Source organism: Hemicordylus capensis, chromosome 10, assembly GCF_027244095.1.
Source record: "Hemicordylus capensis ecotype Gifberg chromosome 10, rHemCap1.1.pri, whole genome shotgun sequence".
Classification (NCBI taxonomy): Eukaryota; Metazoa; Chordata; class Lepidosauria; order Squamata; family Cordylidae; genus Hemicordylus; species Hemicordylus capensis.
In genome coordinates this window covers 12,211,680-12,226,938 of record NC_069666.1, presented here as the reverse complement: position 1 = coordinate 12,226,938, position 15,259 = coordinate 12,211,680, and the positions used below count along the sequence as shown (strand labels likewise).

Here is a 15,259-nt window from a genome sequence, read left to right as displayed (position 1 = left end):
AAAACATACTGATCACTCTGGTAGGACATCTCATCATGTTACTCTAGCACTGCACAGAGTCATATGGGAATGCAGTTATCTAAGAATTCCCTTTGAAGAGAACTTGCAGTGTGACCCCCTCCCTGAATATTTTCTGGCACAAAATGAAGTCCTCTCAGGCATTCGCTTGTTTCTGCCGAGTTTTTGCAACATCGTGGATGTTTTGGTTTTATAAACTTCTCAGTTATGTCTGTATGTATTTTACTTTGAGTTAGTACCCTAACTTGGAAAGGCAACTGAAAAGTTTTATAAACAATTAAATAGGATGAAGGTTGACACATTCAAGTTCCACAGTGGCTCATCCTCAAGTGGATTAATTGCTAGGAAAAGAAAGGAATCCAGGACTATATATAAAATCACTTTAAGAGGCAAGACTCAAATGGCTTACTCCAAAGCACAGTTTTAACAAAGCTGATGGAACTGTTTCCAAAGCAAGCAACTTGAGAGAATTAGCATCTGAGAACGTTCTCCTTAGAATTAAAGAACAGTCCTGTAGAAGGACTAGAGGTCCATGTTTGCACATTGGCTAACTAGATGTATCTGGGAAGCTGGAAGCAGAACACGGTAAGCAAGTAGTTCTTTCCTGCTGTTGCATTCCAGCAACTGGTATTCAGAGAGATACTACCACAGAATATGGAGATTCCATAGAACCATCATGCCCCACAGCCACTGATAGAGAGACACTTCAAGAAATGTCTTTGTATACAAGTGGCCATATATAACATGCATCATTCCTTGTTCCAACATACATACTTCACTCCCGAGGACTCTCTATGCCAGGGGCAACAAAACCCAGGCTCTACGGCTCTCTTTGGACTACAATTCCCACCACCCCCCGTCTCAACAAATTACAACTGGGAACTATGGGAGAGCAGGAGAGCTTTGTGTTGGTCATGTTCCATGCATTGTAGCCCTCATGTTGTATCCACCACAAAGAGACTGTTTTGAGTGGTTCTGATGCCTGGACTGGACGCAAGTCTAATTCACTTTAGCATGATGTATTTCCAGGCAGATGTATTCAGGAGTAAGTATTGCCTCAGTCACCTTATCAATCCATGAACTGGTTAAGCCAGGGCATTCTAATTAAAATTAGTTTAGTTCCATGAAGTTTGTTCTACTAATACAACAGCACTGCCTGAGATTACCAAGGAGCAGTTTGCTTTGCATGTGCCCTCTTAAGTCTAATCATTTACCAGCATTCTGCCCAATCACCATATTACACACAGAGCAAAATGAGTGAAACTTAAAATATACGTCTTTGATTTAAGAACATAAGAACAGCCCTACTGGACCAGGCCCAAGGCCCATCTAGTCCAGCATCCCATTTCTCACAGTGGCCCACCAGATACTGCTGGAAGCCACAGGCAGGAGTTGAGGGCATGCCCTCTCTCCTGCTGTTACTCCCCTGCAACTGGTACCCAGAGGCACCCTGCCCCCGAGGCTGGAGGTGGCCTACAGCCCTCCGACTAGTAGCCGTCAATAGACCTCTCCTCCATTAAGTTACCCAAACCCCTTTCCAAGTCACTTTAGTCAGTCGTACTTTTAAGCAATGAATTCCAACAGGTTGAAAATAGGCAATTTAATTATAAAAGTTGTAGCTATATGAAGTACACCATTTGGCTGTACTTCGGTCATAGTTGAAGACAAGAATATTTCTGTAATGCATATCAAGTTGTGAATGCATTCTTGCCTCAGCTTTGTTTCTTCCTCTTCATCTAGCAGACTTGATCTGCAAACCTACATGTACTTGGGAGTAGCTGTTGTTGAACTAACTTCTGAGGAAACATGCTGCTGTTGAACTAATTTCTGAGGAAACTTGCATTGGGCAATTGGTGTAGGCAAACTTCCAGTGTCTACAAGAAATAAGGTTTCAAGAATTGCTGGCCAGAGAAAGGGGCCACACATAAAAGCAGCAGGTTCCAAGACTGCCAGGAGGGAAAACATTGCTGCTACTCATTTTTCTTCATGTCTCTGCTACCATTGAGTAGTAAGGAGGCAGGCTGAAGGGGCTGAGGCAGACACTGTCATCTCCTCTGTTGGTCCTCCTTGCTTTATCACTCCTTCACAGTGCTTGGAGTGGAGTTGGGTCCATGTACATCTCTGCAGCCAGAAGCCCTGGAACCAGCATCTTAAACCTATAAGCTCCTTCTTCGGATAGTCATCCGGCAACCTTATCTCATAAGGGCAAGGGCCTGCTCCCCAAGACTGTGGAATGCCCAGACAGATTTATGGAGGATAAGAACTCCCCAAACCATTCACCCCTCCAGATAGTTTTTGGCAGATGTTATAAAGTCACAGGTGAAGTGAAACCTTTCCCCTAAATTAAGTCCAATTTTTTTTTCTGGGGTGACCTCAGCTTTCCTCTTTTCTAAACCTATGACCTCTCCATGGCTAATTGTTGCAATACAGATACAGGTGTGCTGTAAGACAAGAAGGGAGAATGCCAGAAGACTGTAATGAGGAAATAAACCCACTCAGTTAATGAAGTTGACTAATTACAAATCTTACAAGTTAAGTCATTAGACCACAACATCTTGCCCAACAGAATAAGGCACATGGATGAGCAACTCCTTTTAATTGTGTTCCTAGAGGCAAAAGAAGTAGTCCACTGTTGTATGACTGCTCCTGTGGTTAGAGCGTCAAACTAAGATTGGAGAGACCCAAGTTCAAATCCCCGTTCAGCCGTGAAACTCAGTAGATGACTTCTGGTCAGCCATTTATCTCTCAGCCTAACCTACCTCACAGGCTTGTCAACATAGCCATATACACTGCTCTTGGCTTATCTGAGAAAGAGCAGGATATAAATGTAAAAATAAATAAATAAACTTTGACTGACGTGGCAAGAATTATCCTAAACTATGATAATCAGACAGCTGCTTTATAAGTAATATGATCAGCCCCACACAACTTAATCGAACCTTCAGCATTCCATTTAGAGGACACTTGAGACAATATATAACTTCACTGCTGGCAAGAATAGCCACTAGTCTACACAAGAAGCTGCCTTATGTCAAGACAAGCATTGGTTCATTTAGCTCAACACTGCTTACTTACAGTGCTCTGCTAGAATTTAGGCACAGGTCCTTCCCTGCCCTCCTGCCTAAGATCAGGGCTGGTTCCAGGTTTTTGCAAGCTCTGGGCAAGAGATCAGCAGTTGGTCACTCTCCCCCTCTGTTGTGACATATGTATATAGAAACAACTGCTGCAGAACCAGAACCACTCACTGGCCTTGTGTGTACAACTTGCATTGGAATCCTTTTGCTATATTTGCTTAAAAAAAACACCCAATTAAACACATCTTTTTAAAGAGGCTTTTAAATGTTTTATCTGCTGCTTATATTTGGTAGGTTCTTAGGTTTTATAGTTCTTAGTTTTTAGCTTTTTATTAATGACTTAATTTGAAATTTTTTGTAGTAGTTTTAAATGTAGCCTGGTCTTATAACTTGTTTAATTTATTAATCTTTTATTCTCACTGTATCGATTTTATTAATGTTGTGAGCCACCCCAAGCAGTAGTGTACTACTGGGGCAAAAATATTTTAAATAAATAAATAAATACTTCCTACCTAATTATTTCCAGCCTAAGGCCAGGAAGTTGAAAATGTGTCCCCATTATCACCCCAGACTTCTCTCACGAGTACAGAAAATTGAGCAGTGATGTAGCAGGTTCTTAAATATGAAGCTAACCATTCACTGTAGATGCCTTGGTCCAACCTAATCCTCAGCCCTAAAGCAAAATTCAAGTATCTGCAACTGGACTTGCTCACACAAAACCCTTGCTAACACTATGGCTCTATTCCCCTTCTCTCTGGTCTTCCCCACGGTCAGACTGAGCTTGCAAGCTCCTTGGAGGCAGGGAGCTAGTTTTCTCTCATAAAGCACCCACTCCACTAAGAAGGTTGCATAACTTTGACAACAATTCCTACTCTATCCACCCAGAGCTGCAATAAATCCTCTTAAATCCTCCAGTTCCTTGGCAGCCTTGCCTAATTCCCCTCAGCCCAAACCTCTTTCCTACCCCCCACTGCAAAGCAAGGGGCTGGGTCTAGAGGTCAACTCCCCCCCCTTCCTCTTTCCCCACATCCTCAACCTGACAGTGTATCTCAATCCAAACCCTTCACATCCCCCAATTTCCTCATTATAAGTGGCAAACCCGACTTCAACTGCTGAGCTAATTCCCCTCTGGGGCAACCCCTTTGCCCCCTAACTTCGAGGCAGAACAGTCCCTAGGCCTAGAAGTCCACAGGCCTGATACCACTGCATATTCTTCATTGCCTCCCCCCCACCCACCCCCGCCACTTCCCGTCCATTCGCGACTGAAGGCCCTACGGGGCAGGGATCTATTGCCTCATTACTTACAGGAGAGCCAGGCACACAGACGACACGGCCATATACCTCAGAGGCGAGCAACCCCGGCTCTCTCCAGCTGCTGCTGAACTACAACTCCCATCATTCACAGCCACAACACATTCTGGCTAGGGATGATGGGAGTTGTCGTTCGGCAACAGCCGGGGAGGAGAGATTACCTACCCCTGGTGTACATTATTAACAAGAACTGCCGAAGGATCACCCATCCTCTCCCACCCGCGATGGCGAAGCGCCCCCCGCCCATCCCCGTTGCCTAGCAACCCCTCAGCCTTGGAGAGGGGTGCGCGGTGCCCTCCCCCCACCCGGCCCCCACACAACCAACCCCTCCCTACCTGGCCCCCGACGGCTTTGTCCATGGCTCCTCCAGCAGCTCCTATCCAGACCGGGGCGGGGAGAAGGAGGCGGTGCTGCACCTAATAGGCGCGAAGGGGGCTGAGGGACGCGTCCCCCATGGCTCTCCCGGACTGGCTTCCGCTCTCACACCCGCGGCGGCGGCGGCGACTCCGAGGCAGCAGCTGACGCGGCTCTCGAACAACACCCGGCTACGCCACTAGCGACGACGACCGGGGAGTGGTGGTGGAGGGGGAGGGATCATCTGGGACGGAAGCCGACACGAGCCAAGATGCGCGCCAAGCGTTCATTAAAGCGTCTTCTCGCGCTCTTTCGCCCCGCCCTCCGCCTGTCGTTGCTGGGCAACCCTGGGGCCTGCGACTGCGAGGTTTCTGCAGCGCCGCCCAGGAACGGTGGAAGGGAGCGGTGCGACCTGTGGTGGGGAGACGGCAAGGGGGATGTTCGTCTCTCTCGGCGTCCTCAAACACGGCTTCTTAACGCGCCACGGCCCTTCTAAGCGCGCTGGGTGACTTTGGGCCAGTTAGAGGTGCCCTAAGCCCTGGACATCGGGCCGAAGTCCAGGGCCTCCACAGCCCCTGGGGGCCGCAGTCCTCTTGAGCCTGAATGGGTGGTGTGGTCGCCTGGCAGAGCATGGCAAATGCTCTAAAACCTCAAAACAAATTTTCTTGAAAGTCAGTTTCATGGTTTAGACAGATTTAAATGTTTGAGCTCAGTAGAACATAGTTCTTAGCAAATATGCTTTATTAAGTTTGCCACCATTTATTTAATCAATGCACAGACAAGTGGCTTCTTATTATTTATTGTTTTATGCTGTGCCATCAATGCATGTGGTACTTTACAAGTAATATCGTAACCTACAAGTAACTTATTCTTTGTGCTGATGTGCCATCAATGAACAGTACTTTATAAATAACATCAGCTCAAAAAATGATAGGTCCCAGCCAGTGTTTCCTCTAGGGCGTGCATGTGTGCATTCACACACAAGTTTTTTCAATAGCTGCTCAGATTGAATCAGGAAAGCCCCACTCTGAATGCATGTTTGCCCACACTGCCTTGATACTGCTGGCCCGAACAAAATTCATTCTGCACATAGATGAAAAAAAATCAGAGTGAACATTAGTCCTTGCCCCGAGGAGTTTACAATTGAAGTTTCAACTGTGAGGCAAGAAGCAAATAGATAAAGAAGGCAGAGGTGAGGGGTAACATATCAGGTGGGGTGGGGTGGGGTGGGGTGGGGTGGGAGAGAAAGGGCTTCATGTGTTTAAATCCCATTAAACTTACCTTGGTTTCATTATGATTGGATCCTTCACAGAAAGAGGTGGCTGATTGAAACTGCAATGTAATCATGGAGTCATGTCATTTTAATGGCTAAATATGAAGGTGAGAAACCGGCCATTCATTTGCACCTAATAGTAATTCTATTCCCTTTTCCTGAAGAACAGTTTTTGGAGTGGGTATGACCAGTATGCCTTGTATTTCTATAAAACAATCCTCTCTCTCTCTCTAATATTTATGTCCTGTATTTCCCATCATACAAAAGCTAAAAGCAGCCTATGACAAGTTAACAACAAACAAAACAAACTTTGTACTTTGATCACAGTATGATAGACATACTTTACATGTTCTTTCTCTTACATGTTCATACCTGCTATTGCGCTTAGCATAAACTCAATTGGTGCACGCTCTCCCTCCCCTCCCCCCATCTGTTTTGAAACTGGACTAGTTTAAGACCTTTATTTGGTAACAACTGAGCTTCCGATATAAGATGGACAAATCCCATATTTTCAGAAATAGATAATACTGTGGTCAGATTTGGTTAGTGCTTGCTGGCCCAATATTAGCCAATGGCCTACATCCAGACTAATATTGCATTTGTGTAATAAAATGAGATATATGCCAGCAGTTTGCAGTGTTGAGCAATGTTGTGCAACCACTAGTGAAAGCAGATCCACTCATGTAACTGAGAGGTCATGAAAGATCATTGTAAGCAGCAAGCAGAGATTATTTTCTTTGTGCAAGTTCATGACACTATATATCCTCATGACAGCACAGGTGTGTCTAATCATTTTTTTTTAAGTGTACCCCTTCTGTTGCAAACCTTCAGCTCTGATATCCCATATCGACTTTCAGTGTCTGTCTCTCTCCCTCTCCATGAGTGCTAATTTTCTAAAGCCTGTCAGTCAGGCTGAGGGGAGGGGTATGCTGAGCTTCAGCATGGGACCAGCCAATCAGAAACAGAATAGGAGGGTCTTCACCATCCTCCCTCCCCTTCAGCAGCAGACAAATAATTGAGGATGCATCAGCATCAAGCCAGCAATCCTCAGATAGGGAACAAATAGCACAGTTGCCCCATAGGGAGGCAGGAAGGCTCTGGGTAACCAATGGGAGCCTTCAAGTACCACTCAGGGTACTAGTACCCTCTGTTGGGAACAGCTATATTAGCACAGCACTAGTCTGGATGTAGGCCAATGTTTATATAGCTCTCCCATTCCTCATTTTATTCATTCATTCATTCATTTATATACCGCCTGATGTGTGTAACTCTAGGTGGTGTACGCATTTTAAAACAACAAATATAAAACAGTAAAAACAAAACAATTTCACATAATACAAAGTTAAAACAATTTCATAGGATTAAAACAAACAGTTTAAAATTTCAATTAAAAGCTTGGGCAAACAGGTGTCTTGAGGATCTTTCTAAAAGCAATCAGAGATGGAGATGCTCTCATTTTGACAGGGAGCATATTCCAAAGCCCCGAGGCAGCCACAGAGAAGGCCCGGTCCCTAGTCACCACCAATCAAGCTGGTGGCAACCGTAACCAGACCTCCCCAGATGATTTTAATAGCAGCAGGGTTCATGACAAAGAAGGCTTAGGTCCATCCCTAAAGCTAAGCTATTCAAGGTTAGGTGACCAGCACTTTGTATTTCGCTTGGAAATATATAGTCAGCCAGTGCAATTCTTTCAGAATCTGTTATAGGTCCCTCTGTGTTGTCCCAGAGACCAACTTGGCTGCTGCATTCTGTACCACTTGTAGTTTCCGCATTACAGTAGTCAAGCCTGGAGGTCACCAGCATATGTACTATTGTTTTAAGATTATTTAGCTCCAGAAATGGGTGTAGCTGACAGCCAAAGCTGATAAAAAGTGTACCTGGCCACTGCCACAACCTGAAAAACCAGAGAGAGTTTTGAATCCAGGAGCACTCCCAAGCTACATACCTGATCTTTTAGAGCAGGGCTGCTCAACTTCGGCCCTCCTGCAGATGTTGGTCTACAACTCCCATAATCCTGGCTATTGGCCACTGTGGCTGGGGATTATGTAGTCCAAAAACAGCTGGGTGGGGGCAAAATTGAGCAGGCCTGTTTTAGAGGGAGTGCAACCCCATCCAGGACAGGCAGATCTAAACTATCTCTCAGGTCCTGACCTGCCACAGTCAGCACCTCCATCTTATTTGGATTCAGCTTCAGTTTGTTATCACTCATCCCTCTAGGCAGGCATTTAGGGAAGTTATGCCATTTCCTAATGAGGACCATATGGAGAAATAGATTTGGTTCTCATCAGCACTGATAACACCCTGTACCAACTCTCCTGATGATCTCTCCCAGAGGTTTCATGTAGATATTAAAGAGCATTGGAGACAGTATGGAGCCTTGTGGAACTCCAAACGTTAGTTCTCATTTTGCAGAGCAGCAGTCTCCGAGTGACACCGGAATCTACCAGAGATCTAGGAACAGAACCACTGTAAAACATTGCCACCCAATCCCACTTCCCTCAGGCAACCCAGAAGAATACCATGGTCAATGGTACTGAAAGCCACCAAGAGATCCAAAGGATCAGCAGAGTCATACTGCCTGTGTCAGTAGCCATTTGAGATCATCCATCAGGCCGACCAAGGCAGTCTCAACCCCATAGCCCACCCAAAAGCTGTTTTGAAATGGATCTAGATACTCTGCATCATCCAAAACTGCCTGGAGCTGAGAGGCTAATCACCTTGCCCATGGAAATGGGGTTGATTTCAACCATGGGAAATTGGAAATGAGGTTGTAATTCTTTAACTCGGAGGGATGCAATGCAGGTTTCTTCAAATAAGGTCTAATTATATCCTCCTTAACACAAGGAGGCATGCTGCCCTTCCTCAGATAAGCATTTATAATACTTATCTGACCCTCTCTGATAATACAATTACTAGATGAAATAAGCCAAGTTGGGCAAGGGTCAAGATAACATCTTGTAGGACATATAATCCAAAACAGTTTGTCCATGTCCTCAGGAGTCAGAAACTGAAAGTGAATCCTATAAAAGGAGTTGCTGTACGGACACCTCCACAGTAGACTCTGCAGTAACTGGGATCCAGTTCGGCCAAAATACGAGAGATTTTATCTGTGAAAAAGTCATTTAAAACATCACAGCGAATGACTGATTTTATGTTGCATTCAAAGCCTGCTTGCATGGCATGACCTAGACCAAATAACTGAAAGTTCCTTCAGAAATAGGCCTGTTGTTTAAATGCAAAGATGCATTTTGTGCTTTTATTGAATTGTCTTTGTTTTAATTGTTTAAATTATTATTGTTTGCTTTTAATTGTTGATTGTTATGTTTGCAAACTGCCTAGAGAAAATTAATTTGGACAATAGAAATGTAATGAACAAACAAACAAAAATGTGATCAAGTTTTACATTAAGCATGCAAGACTGGAATTTAGATTAGTGGCCCATCACCTAATATCAGTTTAGTGACAGTGATCAAATATTCATAGGAAGTATACAGGAGAGCAATATGGTAGTTATTAAATGAGTCACGTCCTGTTGATCAAATCTCTCTCCTCACAATTAGAGGTTGCATTTATGATCCTAGGCAGATAGAGCTAACTCAGAAAATGAGGATGTACTTGCTGACCCAGTTGGCTGGAAATAGCCACTGATGGCTTTACCCAGCATTATTTGTTACTCTGTTATCCTGTTAAACAACAGCTTATTGTTGGTGGTGGTTTCATTGCCACTGCACTATCAGTATACATAGTGCATTGCAGGGAAGCATGAACATAAAAAATAAATCCTTGTCCCAAAGAGCTTACAGTTTAAGTTAAGACAGTAGAGAGATTCAAAGAAAAAAGAGGATTAGAAAGAGAGGCAAAGATAAGAATGCATAAGAATGGGAGGAGAGCTGGTCTTGAAGCAAACATGAATTTTCCCCTTTGCTAAGCAGGGTCTTCCCTGGCTTACATTTGAATGGGAAACTACATGTGAGCACTGTAATAAATTCACTTTAGGGGATGGGGCCACTTTGGGAAGAACATCTGCATGCTTGAATGCAGAAGGTTCCAAGTTCCCTCCCTGGCATCTCCAGATAGGGCTGAGAGAGACTCCTGCCAGTCTGTGTAGACAATAGTGAGCTAGATGGATCAATGGTCTGACTTGGTAGAAGGCAGCTTCCTATGTGCCTATGAACAAGTGCCATGTAATGTACTTAGACTTTGTTTTGGTTGAAGATGAGGACTGATGCATAAAGCCATAGGCTTCACAGTATAACTATGCAATATATAAGAAATCTTTCCTTGGTAGTGTGGAGAGCACATGATTGGATAACTGCATTAGCCAGCGAGTCAGGAATGAAAAGAAAACAAGTAATCTAAAGAAGACAGGAAGCCTATTCTCACGAGCAAGCAAAATCGGGTGAAGGGAGCCCAGCCTGGTTTCACTTGCTCGTGAGAACCACCAGTCTCGCCCTCGAGCCCAGTGGCTCCATGGCAGCAAGCCCGCCTAAATAGCCATCCTCTTAAATGAGGTTAACAAAGCGAGCTCTCCGTTAACCTCGTTTTTTGGATTGTGTGTCAGTGTGTACACACTCGAGGGGAGGGGAGATCCCAGAAATGCACCGCACACTTGTGTCATACATTACTGGGGCTCCGGGAGGGCAGGGTGCTGCATGGTGGCGCTTCTCTTCACTAGACCCCCGGAGCTGCTAGGCAAGGCACGGGCAGACAGCAGGAGAGCTGCTGCTTGTCTGGGCGTGCGATCCGCCCACCCAGGGACGAAGGGAGCATCGTCTGCGGGGAGGTAAGTGCTTTCAGGCTTCCTCCCCACAAAAGCGGGTAGCCCTTCTTACTTGATCGTGAAAAGAGCTTCCGGAACTAGTAACATGCGTGCCACCTGTTGATGACAGAATTTGAACTCAGGGTTCCCAACTTAAAGGCCAATGTGTTTATCCTCTAGACCAGCATTTATTGATCAGTTTAAAAGCTAGGGTAGATCTCAATACTATGAAAACACCACAGTCAGGAATGTTGCTCTTGTTTGCAGAATGTAAAATGTTAAGGAATTTAAACCCAAAATCGACTTTTTATTGCTACTTAAATACATTGCGCTACATCAGAAGGAAAATTAGGCATTGCCTAACTTGTCATTTTAATTTTAATGGGATGGTTTTCTGTAAGTTTCCTCATAATGTCAGTCATTATAAAAATAAGTATACATCATTATTATTATTTACATTTTATATCCTGCTCTTCCTCCAAGGAGCCCAGAGCAGTGTACTACATACTTAAGTTTCTCCACACAATACCCCTGTGAAGTAGGTTAGGCTGAGAGAGAAGTGACTGGCCCAGAGTCACCCAGCAAGTCTCATGGCTGAATGGGGATTTGAACTCAGGTCTCCCCGGTCCTAGTGCAGCACTCTAACCATTATACCACACTGTAGTCCAATTGAACTACATTGCATCCTCTTTGCCTTGTGGACTGGCATAAGCAGCCCCAAACCCACTAGTTGAGAATATTATCCATAAGACAATATTTTAAGATGGTTTTAGACCAAGCCCTCCTGCAGATGTTGGCCTACAACTCCCATAATCCCTGGCTATTGGCCACTGAGCTGGGGATTATGGGAGTTGTAGGCCAAAGTTGAGCAGGCCTGTTTTAGATTGAAATAAACAGAAATGGTTATGTGTTAATTAACAAATCTTGCTGGGTGTCTTCTCAGAGTAGGAGAAACACTGTTGCCTCCATTCAAGGAAACAAAAGCCTGCACAATGATTGTCTTTCAGGACTGGAATTCCTCTGTCCTGCACAGGGAAAATACTTACAGCTATAACCCAGGAGTGCATCATCTAACAGAAGGTCAGTGGTATTAGTTTCCGCAGTGCTAATCACCTATTTGTGGAGGCACTGCTCTCTTCTTCAACAAGTCATTAGCATGGAGAAGATCTTCACACACAGCAATGTGAGCGCAGCAGCCCACTGCTGCGTGAGAATCAGTGGGGCAGGCCAATATGGCAGTACTGTTCACTGTAGCAGGGGCTGCCCACGATATTAGGCAGGGTGCCATATGCAACATTGCCCATGACTCTAGTGGAGACTGTAGTGTTTTTGTAGCTTAGGCATCTTACCTCTAGACTGTTAGTAGTCTAACTTACTTGGGTTGTTGAACATGCTCAATGGGGTTTGCTTTGTCTGGCTGGCAGCCTGAGCATGCTTAGTGTGTTTCTTCTTCGGTTTGTGAGCTGTGAGCCACAAGATGGATGCTGCCTGAAGTGTGTGCTCTTGTGGACTCCTTTGTTAATAAAAACAGCACTGTCTGGACCAGACGTGGTGGCTATACATTACAGGGACCACCCCCCTTTCAAAACTGACCCTTCCCACCTTGAAAGGGTCAAGGAGGGAAGGAGGTTGCCAGCAGCCTCTTCTCGTGTTTCTTAGTGTTTGCCAATTATCCTGGTGCCTTTGCATTAATTGGCCTGAACTCTGAGGGGAGTGGCTTGATACTGCTGAGAAACTGGGTCAAATTCTGCCTGTGCACCTTTCCTTGAGATTCTACAAATGAAAGGGATTGAGACTTTGTTTTAAAAATTAGGTGAAAATCCAAAGGATTTCCTGGAGGGCGCCAGGTCCTCAAGGACCCTATTTTGGCTGCAGCTCTACCTGGAATTACATGCAAAACTAGAATGATCAGTTGGCCAGCAAGTCTTTGTCATTTGGGGGCAGAGTTGGGAGCATTGCTGGGTTCTTAAAAGATCTGGGGCCTGGCCTAGATCAGGCCCACAGCACCCCATTATTTCGATAATTATGTCTTTTATGCTCCCTAAACCAGTGTTCTCTTCCAGTTTCGAAAGCCATTAATCACCAATGCTTTTACCAATGTCAGACAGTGTGGAAGACCAGGGCATTAAATAATTGATGCAGGTCACGTTCCCAGGTAGACTAATGCTGTCAACATCCCTGGGCAGAGTTCTTATCATCACAAGCTCATCAAACAGCTGTTGAAAATAGAAGGTACAAATTCACATACTACAACAGAAACCCAACAATGTAGGATGGTTATCCAATCTATAATTCTAGGTTGGAACTAAGTGTGATTATACCTGTTAGTTTCCGTATGCATCTGACAGATGCTATATGGGTTTATTTTTAGGAAAAAGGCTGAAGGGGTGGATGAGGATTCACATAACAATTTTTTCCACTAAAGGTTTTAAGTAAATATAAATAATAGTAAAACAGGCTTGTGGTTTGCGAGCATTCCTCCTGGACCACAAAATGACCATGCACTCTCCCTTCACTCATTGCTAGTTGATGTGCAGAAGGGGTTATATGTTTAGACAAAGGTATTCATAGCTCCAGAACTTAAGCTTTCTTGTGGTTTTTGATTTCTTAAGGAATTTTAATATAATCCAACATGGATTGAAATGCATTGAACTGAAAAAATCTAGCTTGTTTGTTGCTTCATAATTCAGTGAAAGTCCAGACTTTCTGTCTTGAAAAGTACCCAAGAAAACTGCCAAAGTTTGTCAGAAGGTATCATTCCCAGTGGGAGAGGTTTTCCACATTTTCCAGCAAAATTAATCAATTTTTCCATGATTTTTTATTGTTCTTGTAGTCTGGGTGAGGTCTGGAACCTACTTGTGGAAATGGCTTGTTTCTATCTTTCATGATTTGGTCTGGGAGTTTGGTAGACAACGTGTGGGCCCATCCATGTCTTTAATAAGCTTCACAAAAATCAAGGACAGTGCAATTATATAAGGACAGTGCAATTTTTATATATATAACACTTTCTCTGTAATCCTTTCAATTATCCTTAAAGTAGGTCAGTCTGAGTGTGGATTGCCTAAGCCATCTGAAGTATTCATGGCCGATTTGAACTAGGGAATTCTCAGATCATTGCTTAATTCTCTGATGACTATACTACACCCGTTCTGCATTTGTGAATGTGTAGAAAACTTGTTGATGTGAATCTATAACAAAAAGCCAGAAACTAAATGGTCATACTGGGGGAAGTATCTACAGTGTACACAAAGATGGATTTTTCCATCTGTAACCATTTCCTCGTAGGAGTTGATTCTCCTCCTCAGTGTCTGTTTGGGATTAGTGGCATAATTACACTTGAGAAACCCAGTGTATCAAATACATTCCATGGTGTGATTAGCTAAGCAACTTATCATATAATTTCAATAACATTGCATGTGTATCTTGGTTTAATCCATGTGATAAGATGTGATTTTTTTCCAAGTCAGTAAGATAAAGTTAGAGATGGTTTGACTTGGTCAAGTTAATCAATCTCATTTGAAACACAGCTAAATTCACAAAAATTTTCACAAAAATTTTCTTTCACTAGCTTTAGGTGCTGGTGATCAGAAGTCTAGAAAGCAAAAACTGACATGCCCATCTGAAGTGTCTCAATTTAGATTTTACTTCCCACCCCCCACCCCCATTAGTTGTAATTAACCAGACCATCTGATCCAAGACTTCGGATACAATAGGACCCCTTCTACCCAGTGGCATGATATCTTTACTTGAAATGCTATGTTCAATTCCAAATGTTTAAGAAGAACGTTGACAGGACAACAGGGGTTTGGCAAAGTTGCAGTAGGCCCTGGAGTGGGGGGCCCCTATCCCCCCCAGGCCCCCACTTTCTTCTCCCTCCCCATGCCATGTTTTTGTTGCAGAAGAACTGTAAGGCTATGGTGAAAAACAAAACATTCTCAATACACCCTTTCTCTCACTCCTATGCAAATAATATCACTCACACAAAAAAGTGAAGAGGCAGCTGTCACCTACTTAACGGGCCCTCCTCCCTCAGGGGCCCAGGGATATTTGTCCTCCGAGGTGCACCTAGGTAATTTTGGAGCCTGGACCTAAAGGCCTTTGGAGGCCCATCTCCTCTGCAAATTAAGCATCATCATGCTCTGCCGGCTGTCCACACCACCCAGGACAGACAAAAGAGGATTTAGGAGGCCCCAGGGGCTGTGGAGGTCATGGACTTTGGCCCCAAAGTCCAGGGGTAAGAGCACCTCTGTTTGTCCCACCTGGTTCAATTATAGCTATGCCCCTGCAGGACAAAGCAGAGAACACAGATAAGAACTGAAAGGATGTACAGAATAAGACAACAGGACAAAGGAGCTGTGTGTGTAATGTAGTCAAAACATGATGATGGTGTTCTTATGTTGAACATAAAATTGTTTCAGCTAATTTTAACCAAGCATTCAGCAAGTGATGTTATGTGAGGAGAGCTGGTCT

At 44.1% G+C, this 15,259-nt stretch overlaps 1 protein-coding gene and 1 long non-coding RNA gene across 3 annotated transcripts in view; both read right to left on the bottom strand.

Annotated features, from left to right (window-relative positions):
• Nucleotides 1-5,034, bottom strand: part of SECISBP2L (SECIS binding protein 2 like) — a 36,921-nt gene extending 31,887 nt beyond the window's left edge. For both annotated transcript variants that reach the window (XM_053273037.1, XM_053273038.1), the window contains exon 1: nucleotides 4,739-5,034. In XM_053273037.1, the coding sequence (XP_053129012.1) occupies nucleotides 4,739-4,762 (24 nt within the window). In that variant the 5' untranslated portion in view covers nucleotides 4,763-5,034. The remainder of the gene's footprint in view (nucleotides 1-4,738) is intronic.
• Nucleotides 1,604-4,536, bottom strand: LOC128335155 (uncharacterized). The gene is made up of 2 exons (XR_008311522.1): nucleotides 4,398-4,536; nucleotides 1,604-2,459 (listed from the first exon to the last, which is right to left on the bottom strand). It is a non-coding gene; the product is annotated as an uncharacterized LOC128335155 (long non-coding RNA).
• Nucleotides 5,035-15,259: the final 10,225 nt, after the last annotated feature.